Below are 15829 nucleotides of genomic sequence, written 5' to 3' on the forward strand. Positions count from 1 at the left end.
TGATAACAACTAATATAGTGTCATTAATAATAGTATAATAATATGACTTATTGTGGTCAAATGGTTTCAATTACAGTAGAAAACAAATGCCATAGAAATGATCTGAACTAGCTATCAATTCATTTAACTACTTGAGTCACTATATTAAAATGAATGTAGTTTAAATACCAGCAACATACTGTGAAAGGTAATTTAACACTACATGTAGCTCACTACTTCCAACACTACGTACACACACCATGCACAGTTTAATCCAGCCATTGTCTGTCCTGCAGCGTCAGACTGACTGACTGCCGATCAGTTCCCTGCATTAACATAGATGGAGGGTAAATAAAGTAAATTTAGCCAGAGGAGGTAAATATAGTAACAGGTATCAGATCTCCTGCCCCCCCTCAGCCAGACTGCTGTAGCTTAACAGCTGAATCATGCAGATCTGGGGCTCACATGAAGCTCCACTTTTCCCCTTGTGGAATTGTTACAGTTGAACAATGCTATTAAAAGACAGATGTGTTAATGTGTGTGAACGACACATTTATTTGCAGACAGGCAGCTCTCTGCTATTTAAAGACTGACAGAACCCATGTAGACATACAGCTCTGGTTTCAGTCACAGGTCAGAGACCTCTTTTCCTCCTGCCCTCTTCAGCAACAACAACAGACCCTCCTTTAATCTGCAGGGACGCCACAGACGAGTAGAGGGAACCACAACGACGACACAACACAAAACCACAAGGTAAAGAAACCCAGTGACGTCTGTCAGAATCCTCCAGAGAGTCTAGTCTGCTTTCAGAGACAAACAGTGGAAGTACTTGTACTTACCTAAGTATTTCTGGTACTTTTAACTCCACAACATTTATTTCATAACTTTAGTTACTCTGGAGATTGAAGCTTCAAGTTTATGAAGTAATGAAACTGAGCTCCACCTTGACCAGCTGCAACATTAAAGTGATGAACACATTAATGCATCAACAATAATAATAATCCAGTCATATTATATATATATATGACTCTGAAATGGGCCATTCTGCATAATGAGTACTTTCACTTTTTTCACTATAAATATATTTTGTTGCTGATCCTTTTGGAATTTTGCTTGAGTAAAGTTTGGATGCAAGGCTTTTACTTGTTACAGAGTATTTCTAAATTATGGTATTGGTACTTTTAATGAAGTAGAAGATCAGAGTACTCCCACCATGTGTTTTTTTTATTTGTTGTCTTAAGTCATATCCACAAAGATACAGAGCAATTAGCTAATATGCTTATATGCTTATAACTTATCATGTAAACACGTATTATAATTTCACATAAAAATGTTAAGGGTTTTACAGTGTTTATAGTTTTAACACAACAAATGTATGCAAAGTCATATTGATGCATTTGTGCACATAAACATGTTATATTTGTGACTTTCCTCCTATTTGTTTGTGGATTTTTGTCCATTTCACACTGCAGCAGCATGTTTGTGGTCAGTTAGATATTTGTGAATCATGGTACACTAGGGATGCATGATATTGGAATTTTTTTGCAGACACCCGATATACTGCTATGTAACAACTCATTTGACCAATAACCGATACCAATATTAATATATCCACTTTTTTCCCAAGTAGTGAAATAAAATAGTTTTCCATATATGTAATACTCATTCGTTGAGCAAATTAAGAGAAAAGATGTTGGCCAATTCCATCCATCCATTTTCAACCCCTTATCTGAAGTCGGGCCGCGGGGACAGCAGGCCAAGCAAAGCACCCCAGACGTCCCTCTCCACAGCAACACTTTCCAGCTCCTCCTGGGGGACCCTGAGGTGTTCCCAGGCCAGATGAGATATGTAATCCCTCCAGTGTGTTCTGGGTCTGCCCCGGGGCCTCCTACCAGTGGGAGGCGCCCAGAACACCTCTAACAGGGGGCGTTCAGGAGGATCCTGATCAGATGCCAGAATCACTTCAACTGACCCCTTTCAATGCAAAGGAGCAGCGGCTCTACTCCGAGCTCCCTCTAGATGTCTGAGCTTCTTACCCTATCTCTAAGGCTGAGCCCAGACACCCTAAGGAGGAAACTCGTTTCGGCAGCTTGTATCTGCAATCTCATTCTTTTGGTCACTACCCAGAGCTCATGACCATAGGTGAGGGTTGGGACGTAGATGGACCAGTAAATCAAAAGCTTTGCCTTCTGGCTCAGCTCCCTCTTCACCACGACGGTCCAGTTCAGCGCCTGCAACATTGCAGACGCCGGGCCAAACCGCTGATCCATCTCACGCTCCATTCTACCCTCACTCATGAGCAAGAGATACCTGAACTTCCACGCTTGGGGTGGTAACTCACTCCCAACCCGGAGGGGGAAATCCACCGCATTCCAGCAGAGAACCATGGCTTCAGATTTGGAGGTGCTGACTCATCCAGACCGCTTCACACTAGGCTGCAAACCACCCCAATGCATGCTGGAGGTCACGGTCATGTTGGCCGATACCAGTGTCTTGCTGATATTATCGTGCATCCCTATGGTACACATTTGTGAATTGTCTTCTGTTATCTACAGCTATTAAAGTTCAACAAAAACTTCCACAGATGGATGACAGTTATGAGTTAGAATGTCAACACACCTAAACAAGTGGCTTTTAAGATGCTTTATAAAGTTGTGCACTGATATTGACAAGATTTTACACCACCCTGTTCTAGAGCCAAGGAGCAACTTTAGACAGAAATGCTCGTCCAACTTTGTGGCAACAGTTTGTGTTTGTCCCTTTCCTGTTTCAACCTGACAGCACCCTCCGTGCACAGAGTCAGGTCCACAGAGAAATGTTTTTCCCAGTTTGGTGTGGAAGAACTTCACTGGCGTGCACTGAGCTCTGACCTCTCTGCTGAATGCGAGCAAATCCCTGCAGCCACGTTCAAATATGTGGTGGAAAACCTCCAACTAGCAGAGTGGAGAGTGATATGACAGCAGATTAATGCTCATGGGTTTGGAATCACACTGTTTCACTGCTCCAGGGTCCACATACTGCAGTGTACACAGTGTACAAACACTGACCCGCTGATCTCATATAAGTTCATTGAAATACGCATTTTCAAACAGGGCCAGGACGTTTATGGGGACACCATGGAGTTTGTGCAGATTCGAACAGAGGATGAGGACGAGGATGATGATGCAGTGACTCAGTACATGATTGAACAAAGTCTGCTGGAGAGCAACAAACAGAAAGAAACCCACAGAGACTCCACGACACGAGACAACACGAGGTCAGTCTGACAGAAACAAAGGTCACAAATTATTCTCTCAGATGTTTGGTGCTGTTGGGAGAAGTTTGCCTTTGGGGAGAGATTTAAGGGTTAAGGTCAGGGGGAAAAGGACTTTCTGACTAAAAAAGAAAGACTGCCCGTCACAGATTTCCGGCACAGAGTTTTTGTTTTAAGTGCCGTGTCCTGCTATAGAATGAAGGAATAACCGACAGCTATGGCCAAATGTAAGTATGATGCTGAATATATTAAACTGTGTGGACCTTGAGCTAATGACTAAGGAGAAATCTGGACCTCATAGCTGGACCAGCTGGGAACCACTAAGCTAAAAGACCCAAGCTGGCAGATCTGAGATCGGTCTTAGAGGACAATAAGGATTTAAAAGTTCAAAATCTGGTGGAAAAAGTGAAGCTGTTCTTTAAGTAAATAATAATTCATATTCTATAAGAGGCCGTGAGGCTTAAATGTATAAGAAACTATTATGTTCAGAGTTGAAATAAGTTGCACTGGATCTAAAGTTTGTGTTTCATGAAGTTTTGTAGCTACATCTACCTTTTGTACTGAATTATCCCTGGCAGGTGAAGCTCACATGATGTTTCCTGATCAGTTTAACACAACTTTGTTTAGTTAGTGTGATCTTCCTCACCCACAGCTCCAAGCCTGAGGCTGCAGGCAGCAGCGCGATCTTCACTGCTATAAGACAAGGTGAGGGGGGAGGATACAAGGCTTGTAACAAGGTGAATGCTTTTGCTGATTTACGGTAAACAAATATAAATTAAACTAAAGATATTTATATTCAAAAATATCCTTAGAAAGTTTTCATGACAGATTTTACAGATTTAGTGAACTTTAAGGTGTCTTAATAGTTCACTTCTTTCTGACTGTCCCTTAAAGTCCAACTAAAATTACAGCACATATCTGCTCTGTAAATCACCTGTCCTGTGTTCTTATTGTGAAAATTTAGAAACCACACGGGAGAACAGTACATTTACACACGTGGACATTATGTTATACTCCAAAAACAGCCTAAATGTAATTCCAGTTGGACTTTAAAATCTAGTTTGTTTGTTTTTTTGTCAGTTATTAAATGTCTGACACTGGCCGCTCCTCGCATTAATATGAAAAGAGATGAAAGCTGATCTATTTACTGTTACTGTCCCTTCATCTCTGCAGGTAACGAGAAGCTCCTGAAGGACCTGAGCGTCCGACAGAAAGACAAGTTTTCACAGACAGACAGCCGAGGTTGGACTCCTCTCCACGAAGCAGCAGCTCAGAGTAACCACACTATCCTGGAGCTCACGTTCAAAGGTCTATATCTGCTTTTTAATAATTCAGCTTCACATTAACATAAAACCCTGTTTATGAAACAGACGTTAATTAAATCAAACAGTGAAGCATCCTGTTCTGCAGTTTCAGGCCGAGACTCCATGGAGAGTCGTACTCTGCGTGGTCAGACTCCTCTCTACGTGGCAGTGGAAGCAGGTATGGTGGAAAACGCCTCCTTCCTCCTCCAACACGGAGCCAAGCCGGACAGCGAGGACCAAGACCAGGACTCTCCGCTGCTTGTAGGTACGCTGACCAACGATTCACTGCCTCAAAGCCTGTTAAGATCTTTTGTTTGTCTGTCACAGTGTGGTCTGAAATCTAAACATATGTCTTGAGCAGATCAAGGTGCATTTTTATTGATTGGCATCTGTCCATCTATACCAACTTTGTAAAGTTACTGTGACAGGAGGAAGTTACAGGCTTTTGTGGCCAATTTGGTCAATTCAGGAAGAGATTAAAGATTGAAACTCTTGACCTTGGAGACAAAACAAACTAATCTCACCACACGTAAGGTGCATTTACATGACCCTTAATATTCCCTATCATTCTACAGCAATCCGCTCAGAGCGCACTGACCTGATCAAGCTGCTGCTCCATCAGGGCTCCAGGGTGAACCAGCAGGGCTGCTACGGCCGCCGCCCCCTCCATGAGGCCGCACGGCTGGGTAAAGCAGAGCTGGTGACTCTGCTGCTGGATGCCGGAGCGCAGCCGGACCCTGCCAGCCACTACGGCCTCACGCCGCTCGCTCTGGCCGCTCAGGCAGGACATGTGGAGGTGGTGGAGACTCTGCTGAGGAGAGGTGAGAGAGCAAGGATGTCTTTTTAGTATTAGTCTCACTAGTCATATTTATGTTAACATTATCTCTTTAAAATCAGACATGATGCATTAAAATTTGAGCTGTTAAGTGATGGCAGTGGGATCTGGTGTTAGGGACTGTATGAAAATTATTAGGGTGTGGAGGGGATTGAAATATTCAACTTTTCAAAAAAGCCCTGCAGCATTGATATTTCCATGGGACCCTCCTGTCGATATTTTAAAATAATATTCTATACTCATATTGAGTCAATGCAATTGGTTTGGTTTTAGCAATGGGATCAAATAGGTATTTTCACAACGTACTGTCTCTTATTGAACTAAATCCCCTCCTGATGTTTGTCCTGCAGGAGCAGACGTCCTGTCCCAGGCGCAGGACGAAGCCTCCATCTTGTACGAGGCGTCTTTGACTGGAGATCCAGCTCTCATCAGTCTGTTGCTGGAATTTGGCGCTGACGCTAATGTGGCCAAACTCACAGGACATATGCCGATCCACCGCGTCGCACAAAGAGGGCATCTGCAGTAAATGTTAAACACTACATCATATCTCATGAGCTCAACATTTGTTTTGTTTTATTCTGCAAAGTCGTTAAAAACTAAATCATCAGATAAGGTTTGTGTGTGTGTGTGTGTGTGTGTGTGTGTGTGTGTCCCTCCCTCAGAGCTCTGAAGCTGCTGATTCCTGTCACTTCTAAGGAAGAAGTAAACGACAGCGGGATGAGTCCTCTACACTCTGCTGCTGCAGGAGGACACACAGACTGCATCAAGGTGTGTGTGTGTGTCTGTGTGTTTTATCAGCCAAGATCAGTGTTGGAATGTAACTAAGTATATTTACTTAAGCACAGCAGCTTACATACTGTAAGTAGAAAGATTAGGTACTTGTACTCTATGCAGAATGATCCATATTCTAAAATTGACCATTCTGCATAATCAGTACTTTTACTTTTGGTACTTCTTATATTTTGATGCTGATACTTAAGAAGTAGTAGTAGTGGAGCGTCGGTGGCTTAGTGGATAGAGCAGGCGCCCCATGTTCAAGGCTGTTGCCGCAGCAGCCTGGGTTCGACTCCAGCCTGTTTTGGAACCTGCAGATGTTTGTAATGTTTGATGACTAAAACTGAAAACCCTTGGCAGACAAATGATTATTAGCAGACTAATTGCAGTGTAATTTCTTGGCAAATGCTTGTTTCTGATTGACTAACAACTAAATGTCACTCCTCCCAAACTCCCATCAGACCTTGCTGGATGCAGGTTATGACCCAAACTACATGCTCCTTTCCTGGGTTCGCCGTAACTATGACGACGAGAGGAAGTCAGCGCTCTTCTTTGCTGTCTTGAATAACGATGTGCCGTCAGCCAAACTGCTGCTGGAGGCCGGGGCGATGCCCAACCAAGACCCAGTCAAATGTTTGCAGGTGTGTGTGTGTGACTTCCTTTGTAGCATTAGAATAGCTGCCCCCTTCACATATACACTGATTAGCCAAAACATTAAAACCAGTGGCTGGTGAAGTGAATATCACTGATCATTTTGTCACAATGCAGTGTTCTACTAGGAAACCTTGACATTCATGTTGATGCCACATGACACACTCCAACCACCCAAACGCTCTTGCAGACCAAGTGCACCCCCTAGTGGCAATGACACTCCCTGATACCAGCAGTACCCCAGCTGGGCAGTGCATCATATGACACCGTACAAACTGCACAGGAAAGGCCTGAGGAAAGTGGCAAATAGCTCAAGGCATCAAGCTGGCCTCCAGATATCCCATATCTCAATCTGATCGAACATCCATGGAATGTACCCTAGAGGTAACCCCGATACAAGGTAGGGCTTCCTCAGATCAGACTTGGCTCTGACCTTTCGAGGCATGGACCTAGGACTTCTGGGGGGTGTACCAGCATGGATGCTTGATCAGATTCGGATCTGGGGAATTTGGAGGCCAGGTCGACACCTTGAGCTCTTTGTTGCGTTTGTCGGACCATACCTGAACAGTTTGTGGCATGGTGCATTGTCCTGGTACTGGGGCCACTGTCAACAAGGAATGCTGTTGCCATGAGGGGGTGTTCTTGGTCTGAAACGGTGTTCGGGTGGGTGGAATGTGTCGAGTGGTATCCACATGAATGCCAGGACCACAGGTTTCCCAGTAGAGCGTTGTATTGTAACAAGATGATGAATTTTAATCACTTCAACTGTCAGTGGTTTTAATGTTGTGGCTGATCGGTGTATTGATCCAATAGTAAATCCTCATTTAGATTTAATTTACAAATGCATCACTTAAGCGGCTGATCAACGGTCTGGCACTGGTCACAACTTGTTCCTGCTCCCTGGTTGTGGCCCGTGAAGCTAATTCGTGGACTGATCACACGACTAGGCTAATTGAGTAATGACAATGTTATTGAATGTGTACATGTTATCAGTGTGGATGCTTCAGTGAACTTCTACCTACTCTCTGAGAGTAAGACGAGAACATCAATCTCATGTCTGTGTGTTTAGCTCAGAACTGCTTTTGGGTCCTGGTTAGCTTAGCTTAGCATAAAGACTGAAAGCAGGGGGAACTGTTAGCCTGGCTCTGTCTGCAGTTGAAAACTTCACCTACCAACACCTCTAATCACTCTGATTGTATCTCCTTTGTTTAGTCAGCACATATATACACCGATCAGCCAAAACATTAAAACCACTGACAGGTGAAATCAATAACATTGATTATCTTGTTACAATGGATTGTTCTGCTGGGAAACCTTTGGTTCTGGCATATATGTGGATGCTACTTGATACGCTCCACTCACCTAAACACCATTGCAGACCAAGCAAATCCCCTCATGGCAACAGTACTCCCAGACGGCAGTAGCCCCTCAGCAGAACAATGCGCCATGCCACACCGTAAAAACTGCTCAGGAATGGCCCAAGGAACATGACAAAGAGCTCAAGGCATCAACCTGGCCTCCACGTTCCCCAGTCCCAAATCCGAGTGAGCATCTGTGGGACATGCCAATACCCCAGATATACTGCACATCCACGGGGGGGCCTCTACAGATTGGACATAGCTTTGACATGTCAAGGTATGGACACAGGTAGTCTGGGGATGCCCTGTGGTGTCTGGCATCAGGGTCTTCACGGCAGATCCTCTGAGTCCTGTGGGTTGCAAGATGAAATACCAGCATGTCCCAAGGATGATTGATCAGATTTGGATCTGGGGAATTTGGAGGCCAGGTCGACACCTTGAACTCTTTGTCATGTTCTTCAGGCCATTCCTGAGCAGTTTTTGCGGTGTGGCATGACACACTGTCCTGCTGGGGGGGCTACTGCCATTGGGGAGTGATGTTGCCATGAGGGGGTTTGCTTGGTCCACAGTGGTATTTGAGTGCTGCGTGTCAAGTGGCATCCACATGAAGGCTAGGACCACAAGTTTCCCAGCAGAACATTGCATTGTAACAAGATAATCAATGTTATTTACTTCACCTGTCAGTGGTTTTAATGTTTTGGCTGATTGGTGTAAAACAGTTTGTGGCTTTATGTGCGGGGACTATTTTGTTTTAAACAATCAATCAACGCAGTGACTGTGTTCAGTTTTCCGAAAGCTTGCTGTCACAGTGACATTGCCAGGTTTGGTTCCACTGTGCCTGTACAGGAACCAACAACAAAACCTGACATAGTTCAAGAAATAGTTCCACCAATGATGGAGATGTTGTGAGTGCACCAGCTGTTGAACTGTGTCTTTCAGATTGCTTTGCGTGTGGGCAACTATGAGATGATCGACCTGTTGCTGAGGTTTGGAGCCAACGTCAACTATTACTGCAAAGTAAACACAACCCACTTCCCCTCAGCCATGCAGTACGCTTTTAAGGACGAGGTAAACTGTTGCTCTTATTATTATTGCTACTAAGGGCCAGTTCATTATTAATGAGAGGAGAGGGGGTAGTGCAACAAAGGGGAGGCTAGTCAAATATTTTTTTAAGCACTGGGGAGGGACTAATGATTTTATTTTGGGTAAGGGGAGGGGCATACAGCTTTAAATGGCTGTATCTTGCATTTAACAATTTAAAAAAAAAATCTGTGAGTACAGTTGTCACCATATTTCATCTGGCCTGCTTTGTGTTTGTGTTTGTATGTGTGTGCGTGTGTGTGTGTGTGTGTGTGTGTGTGTGTGTGTGTGTGTGTGTGTGTGTTAGGTGATTCTCAGGATGCTGTGTAAATATGGTTATGATGTGGGGCGCTGTTTTGACTGTCCCTATGGCAGCGGCTCCCACATCCCTGAAGACTACGAAGGATGGAGCAACTCTGTGATCAAAGACACCATGGTAATGAACACCAGTTTATCAGAGGGGGATGTTACACCACAAAACCAAAGAGTTGCCTTTGCATACCTTGCACGTAGTTTTTAAATTCCTTTTTGACATAGAAAGTACTTATTGGTGCAGGACTAAAGGTCCAGTGTGCAAGATTTCGGGGGGATGTATTGGCAGAAATGGAATATAATATACTAGTCCATACCCGTTGGTAGCTTTGTCACCTTCTACCTATGCCAATCCTCAATGCCTATGTGCAGTTTCACATAGATTGACCACGTCAGTGAGCAGAAAAACGTGGAACAGACAGAATGACACACTGACAGTTTCCTTGATTATGTACAGCATACCATACCATGACTTAGTCATACCAAGAATTAGAAAAAAACAACAACTTTCGGCCACAGGGGGAGCCACGGTCATATTTTAGCCATTTTTACGCATTTTTAGGCATTTTTCTGTTGTTATAGCACCACCGAGTTGCCAATTAGAGTTAAATTTCTCCAGTCACCTTGAGGCGGAAAATGGCGGAAATTCTATATAGCTGGAAGTTATGGGTTCTTGAAGCAGATTTGTTCCTCATGAGGAGAGGCATCTCTGTGCAAAGTTTCATGTCTCTACGACATACAAGGCATGAGATATGCCCATTCAAAGTTTGCAATTTCAATCTGTTGCTATAGCGCCCCCCTTTGGCCAATTGATGTAATATTGCTTCATTCACATCCTCCCATGACCCTCTACCACTGTGCCAAATTTCACATGGATTGACCAAGTCAGTGAGGAGAATGTTTTTGTTACCTTACAATGACATGTTTGTATCTACATTAGGAGGGGAATCTCGTCTATGGAGATCACCATGTTGCACCGCCATGTTTCTACAGTAGCCCAGAACAGACAAACTAAACTGGCTCTAGATGAGACCATTTGCATTTTCACAGTAGCCACTGTAGATAGCGCCCTGAGAATGTTAAAAAAATATATATTGTTTGTCAAACTGCTTTAGTCAGTGATTTTACTGATTTTATTTTGGAGAGGAAGAGACCTCTGCAGATAATTCAGCTCATGGGAAAAATATCTGAACAATGAACACTGACGAAATTCCAAAAAAAGTTTATAAACACCCAAAAAGACTTTGGGGAAAATCCGGTGCAGAAAGGGTGTCAGTTTTGTTTCAACACTGACACCCAGTGTCTTTTATTTCTGTCAAAATAAAGGACAAACGATCATGTTCTAAATATTGAGGGGTACGTATGACTTTTTGTACTGATATGCGTTCACAATTTGTTGTTTTTAGGTTTTCATTTTAATTTTCTGCATGTACTGAACTGCCTGTCACACATTTGTTAAACCAGATTCTCCATCATCTGAAACCATCTCTCCTGCAGAATGTACTCTCAGTCAGCAGCTGCTCCTGTTTGTTTTGTCAGATTCATTAATAATTTGAATCATGCAGTCATGACAGGAAGTGTGCAGGATGGTGTTGATTTAAACACACTGAAGCTCATCCAGACCCACCTTTACATGTGTTGACCTCCTGTCAGTGCAGTTCTGTGAGGTGATCACCGTCTCGTGGCTGACGGACCTCTCAGGTGAGGTGGTCCGCATCCTGTTTGACTACCTGGATCACGTGACCATGTGCTCCAAGCTGAAGGCAGCTGTGATGGAGCAGAAGCAGTGGCCTGAGATCTGCAGGCTGCAGGGTGAGTTCAGTTAAACTTCATCAGTCCCTTTTCTGACTGTGGTCTTCATTCACCTGTGTTTCCTCCTCTTCCTCTGCAGAAAACGCCCGCAGTCTGAAGCATCTCTGTCGTCTGAAGATCCGTCGTTGTCTCGGTCGCCTCCGTCTGAGATCTGCTGTCTTCATGAGCTTCCTGCCGTTACCGGAGCGATTGAAGGATTACATCCGGTACCGGGAGTACGACCTGTACAACCGGCAGAGCAGCACCCCGGGGTGACGGATTCAATTCAGAGACAGTTATATATGAACATATAAAAAAAATGCAGACTTTCAAAATTACACTTAAAGTCACTTTTTTTCTGCTTGTTAACTTATTTTCCGCACCTTACACCTATTTAAAAGTTTTTAATGTATTTTTTTATTTAAAAAAAAAAAGTTTTCCCCTCTCGAAAGACAGTGTGTTATAATTGTGTATGGAGTCATATGAGTGCCATAAAAAAATATAAATCTGTAAAAGAATAAGACATTCATTTTGAATTAAAAAGATAATAATTTTGATTTTTAAAAAAAAATCAAAATTAAAATGTGGAAATATATAGAGAAATAAAAGAATAAATAAATTAGGTAATAAAAAGACAAAAATAAAAACAGAATTGTGAGCATTTTCATTTATTTTCACTTTTTTCTTCTTTTATTATATATATTTATATGTTTAAAAAAAATTTACTTTTTGCATATAAATTGCTTTATTTTTTCTGTAGTTTATTTGTTTTCATGTTATATTTATTTTTATCACTATTATTTATTTTCTCCATTGCTTTTACTTTTTTGTAGTGCTTTCCCCATTTTTTCTTTTTTCCCTATTTATTTTTTTAAAATTGATTTATTTATTGGGCGGCACGGTGGTGTGGTGGTTAGCACTCTTGCCTCACAGCAAGAGGGTTGCCCTTCTGTGCAGAGTTTGCATGTTCTCCCCGTGTCAGAGTGGGTTCTCTCCGGGCACTCCGGCTTCCTCCCACAGTCCAAAGACATGCAGATTGGGGACTAGGTTAATTGGTAACTCTAAATTGTCCGTAGGTGTGAATGTGAGTGTGAATGGTTGTTTGTCTCTATGTGTCAGCCCTGTGATAGTCTGGCGACCTGTCCAGGGTGTACCCTGCCTCTCACCCGATGTCAGCTGGGATAGGCTCCAGCCCCCTCGCGACCCTCAAGAGGATGAAGCGGTTAGAAGATGAATGAATGAATGATTTATTGTTTTATTTGTTTCTCTTTATAGTTCCACTGTTAAATATTTTATTTACTCTTACTCTTATTTATTCCTCCTTTTATTTCCAGATTCATTTTCATATTCGTTTACAGAGATTTTTAAAGTTTATTGTATTTTATTTATTTATTCATTTATTTATTCATTTTGTGGCACTTCTATGACTCCATAATTTGTCTATATTTTCATAAAACATAAAAGCAACCAGTGTCTGAAAGTCAAATACAGAATGGGAGTGCACAATCCAATGTGAAGTCTTGTTTCCATAAAATGATTGAAAATAGAAAATAACAGAATGATGCCAACAACAAATAATTGTCTCATGTTTGTTGCAGATATAATTTTGTCAGATCGTCAGTGTTTCTATTTTATTATCACATTTGACAACACATGTGAATTACAGTTTGTCAATATTTCATTACACTTTGATGCTGCTGAAATGAAATAAATCATAATTTATTGACCTGTTTGTTGACTGTTAATAATGATGACACTAAGAATCTGCACAGGCCAGATATTTGCATCTGTTTTAAAGTAAATATTGTTTTACCATCAGGAGACCTTAACTACCAGCTGCTGAAAATTTGAATCCTGTTGATATCAGGACAAAATCCTCACTTTGTACACAAGAAAATGTCCAGATGGTTCAAAACAACACTAAGATAATGACAGAGGTGTTTTGTTTCAGGATGTTGTGGACTTCTTTCTCCCCCCAGTGGCCAAAAGAGTCATTTATATTCTCCTTTTTATTTTTCAGATAACATTGGCCAGTTTAAAATCCATTTTGCACCCCATGTCAGCATGGGTTTCCTCCAGGTACTCCAGCTTCCTCCCACAGTCCAAAGACATGCAGGTTAACTGGTGACTCTAAATTGTCCGTAGGTGTGAATGTGAGTGTGAATGGTTGTCTGTCTCTATGTGTCAGCCCTGTGATAGTCTGGGGACCTGTCCAGGGTGAACCCTGCCTCTTGCCCAGTGTCAGCTGGGATAGGCTCCAGCCCCCCCATGACCCCTAACAGGATACACGGTTACGCAAAATGAATGAATGAATGAATGAATGAATGAACAGGTGGAAATGGGCTTCCATGACAAAGTGCCCTGGTGGACTGCAGGCTTAAAGGTGAACTCTCAAGTGCTTCTACATATGGAATAAAAAGTTGTACAAAGCCTTTTATGGCTTCAGAGGGAGGTGTGCAAAGTCCGATAACTTGCCTCATGTGATGTCACTTGAGTCAGAGCAAGTTTTAAATTGAAAAAAACGAAACAAAACAAGGGGGTATTAAGGCTTAAGGCTCAAGCTGCTACAAGCATAACACAAACAAATCTCTGACCCAACTGTGGTCTAGTTGCATTCTGGATAATGCAGGGCCAGGTTAACACAATGCTTCGAATAAACAAAATATGTCTGGTTCTGCTGCATCAGTTTTAATACTTTTAAAATAATTGTCCACCGAGAGTCCAACAATGTTATAAGAGTGAAATTGTTGGAGTTCTCTTTTTGAAACTGACCTCAAACTGTCAGGTTGAGATCAGCCAGGAGACCTCTGCTCCATGTTGCTCATTTCCTGTCGTCTCTACACTGCTGACTTTCTAATAAAAACAGCAATAAAATACCCTGAAAATCCTCTAAAAAGATGCAATATCGTGGAAAATAGTGGACTTTTTTCATCCCAATCATGTAATGCTTTTTTAAAACTGGTTTAATCAAAATCATGATGCTGCATGAACATTTAACTTTACTAGATGGAAATTCTAAGATGTATGAAATGATAAGATGTGTTGTTATTACAACAGAGTTCAATTTTAATATGAAATAAAATCCACTGATTCTGATTTATTATCTATAAAGAGCATTGCATTCCCCACAGGAAAAACTAATTGTAGGCCTCAATTATGACGTACTGTCGCATAATTACAAAAAATCTCATTATTACAAGATAAGATCTCAGTTATTTTTCTTTCTGTGAATGAAATGCTTCTCCATAAGTCTCATAACTTTGACTTGGGTGCTCATTTTCCTTCTTTGTAATCTTTCCTTCTGAAATTACTGCACAACAGTTTCCCATGTGATAAAGTTTTGTCTTAAATCTTTGTGCCTGCTCCTTGCTTCTGTCTCGTCCTCACAGAAATGGACTTACACAGAGTGATTTAAGACACAGCCAGTAAGTTCATGTGACCTTGTTGGGTTTGAAAGCTCTGTGATACTTTGTTAAGTGCACTCATACTCCTCTTTAACTGCATTAACTTTTCAATAAACGTTTCAGGAACTCAGCAACATTTTCTCAGGAGGAGCCTGGATCCAGTTTTACCTCTTGCCCCACATTAAGTCTGTTTTCTGATGGTCCAGGATCAGGATCAGGGCAGAATGTGCAACACCAGCTGCCACTTGTCTCGGACTGTAGGAATGCACCTAATGATTATTTTCATTACCGATTATTCTGTTGCCTATTTTCTTGCATAATCAATTAATTGTCTGGTCTAGAAAACGTCAGAGAATGATGAAAAAGGCTCATTGCAGTTTCCCAGAACCTTCGTTGTAGAAAATATTCCCACACACTTACATCTCTGCAGTGTTTCACTTTATTATTGAACTTCGGGTCTATTTGACTTTCATTATAGCAAACATGAGGCAACAATGGACAGGCAGGTAATGTAACCAATCTCAGTCTAATCACTGGCCGTATGCCACACACCTGTGTGCAACCCCGGTGGTAGGAGCTCCACCTCCTGGGAGTTGTAGTTTTTTTTTATGTCTTTTCCTGTATTCACTGTGTTCTACCCTCTTTCTTGTATTCTGGTGTTGTATGAGAAGACAAGTATGGCTTCCATTTGTCGGCCTCACAGTTTGCCATTCAGTATTAAAAAAAAAACAACAACCTACAACTCCCAGGAGGTGGAGCTTCTAGAGATTGGTTACTTTTACCTGCCTGTCCATTACTACCTCATGTTTGCTCAGATGAGGGTCAAATAGACCCAAAGCTCAACAATAAAGTGAAACACTGCAGAGATGTAAGTGTGCGGAAATCTTTTTCTACCGTTTTTTTGGACTTACTGATGTTTCCAGCACCTTGTCAAGACCAAGCCAGGTGGAGCGTTGGTTGCTCTGCATCAATTTCCTAAAATGTCAAAGACATCTTCAGATATGGAATCCAGGGATATTTGTTTTGCAATCACAGAAGACTAAAATACACCAGAAATCATTCACATGTGAGACACTGGAACCACAGAT

The 15829-nt window shown here is 42.0% G+C and overlaps 1 protein-coding gene across 2 annotated transcripts; it reads left to right on the forward strand.

The window, feature by feature from the left end:
* Window positions 1–458: 458 nt before the first annotated feature.
* asb14a (ankyrin repeat and SOCS box containing 14a) lies at window positions 459–13597 on the forward strand. 2 transcript variants are annotated; one of them, XM_033627510.2, is made up of 13 exons: window positions 459–732; window positions 3072–3235; window positions 3885–3937; window positions 4406–4540; window positions 4643–4801; window positions 5112–5357; window positions 5722–5893; window positions 6034–6139; window positions 6607–6786; window positions 9094–9222; window positions 9542–9670; window positions 11205–11358; window positions 11438–13597. In XM_033627510.2, exons 2-13 carry the CDS (start codon window positions 3096–3098, stop codon window positions 11611–11613), a joined length of 1779 nt encoding a protein of 592 aa, XP_033483401.1. In that variant the 5' UTR covers window positions 459–732; window positions 3072–3095; the 3' UTR covers window positions 11614–13597. The 2 variants fall into 2 exon arrangements, with proteins under 2 accessions (XP_033483401.1, XP_033483402.1); XM_033627511.2 differs by lacking the exon at window positions 11438–13597 and having other exon boundaries at window positions 11200–11286.
* Window positions 13598–15829: the final 2232 nt, after the last annotated feature.

The sequence above is a fragment of the Epinephelus lanceolatus genome, chromosome 1 (assembly GCF_041903045.1).
Source record: "Epinephelus lanceolatus isolate andai-2023 chromosome 1, ASM4190304v1, whole genome shotgun sequence".
NCBI lineage: Eukaryota > Metazoa > Chordata > Actinopteri > Perciformes > Serranidae > Epinephelus > Epinephelus lanceolatus.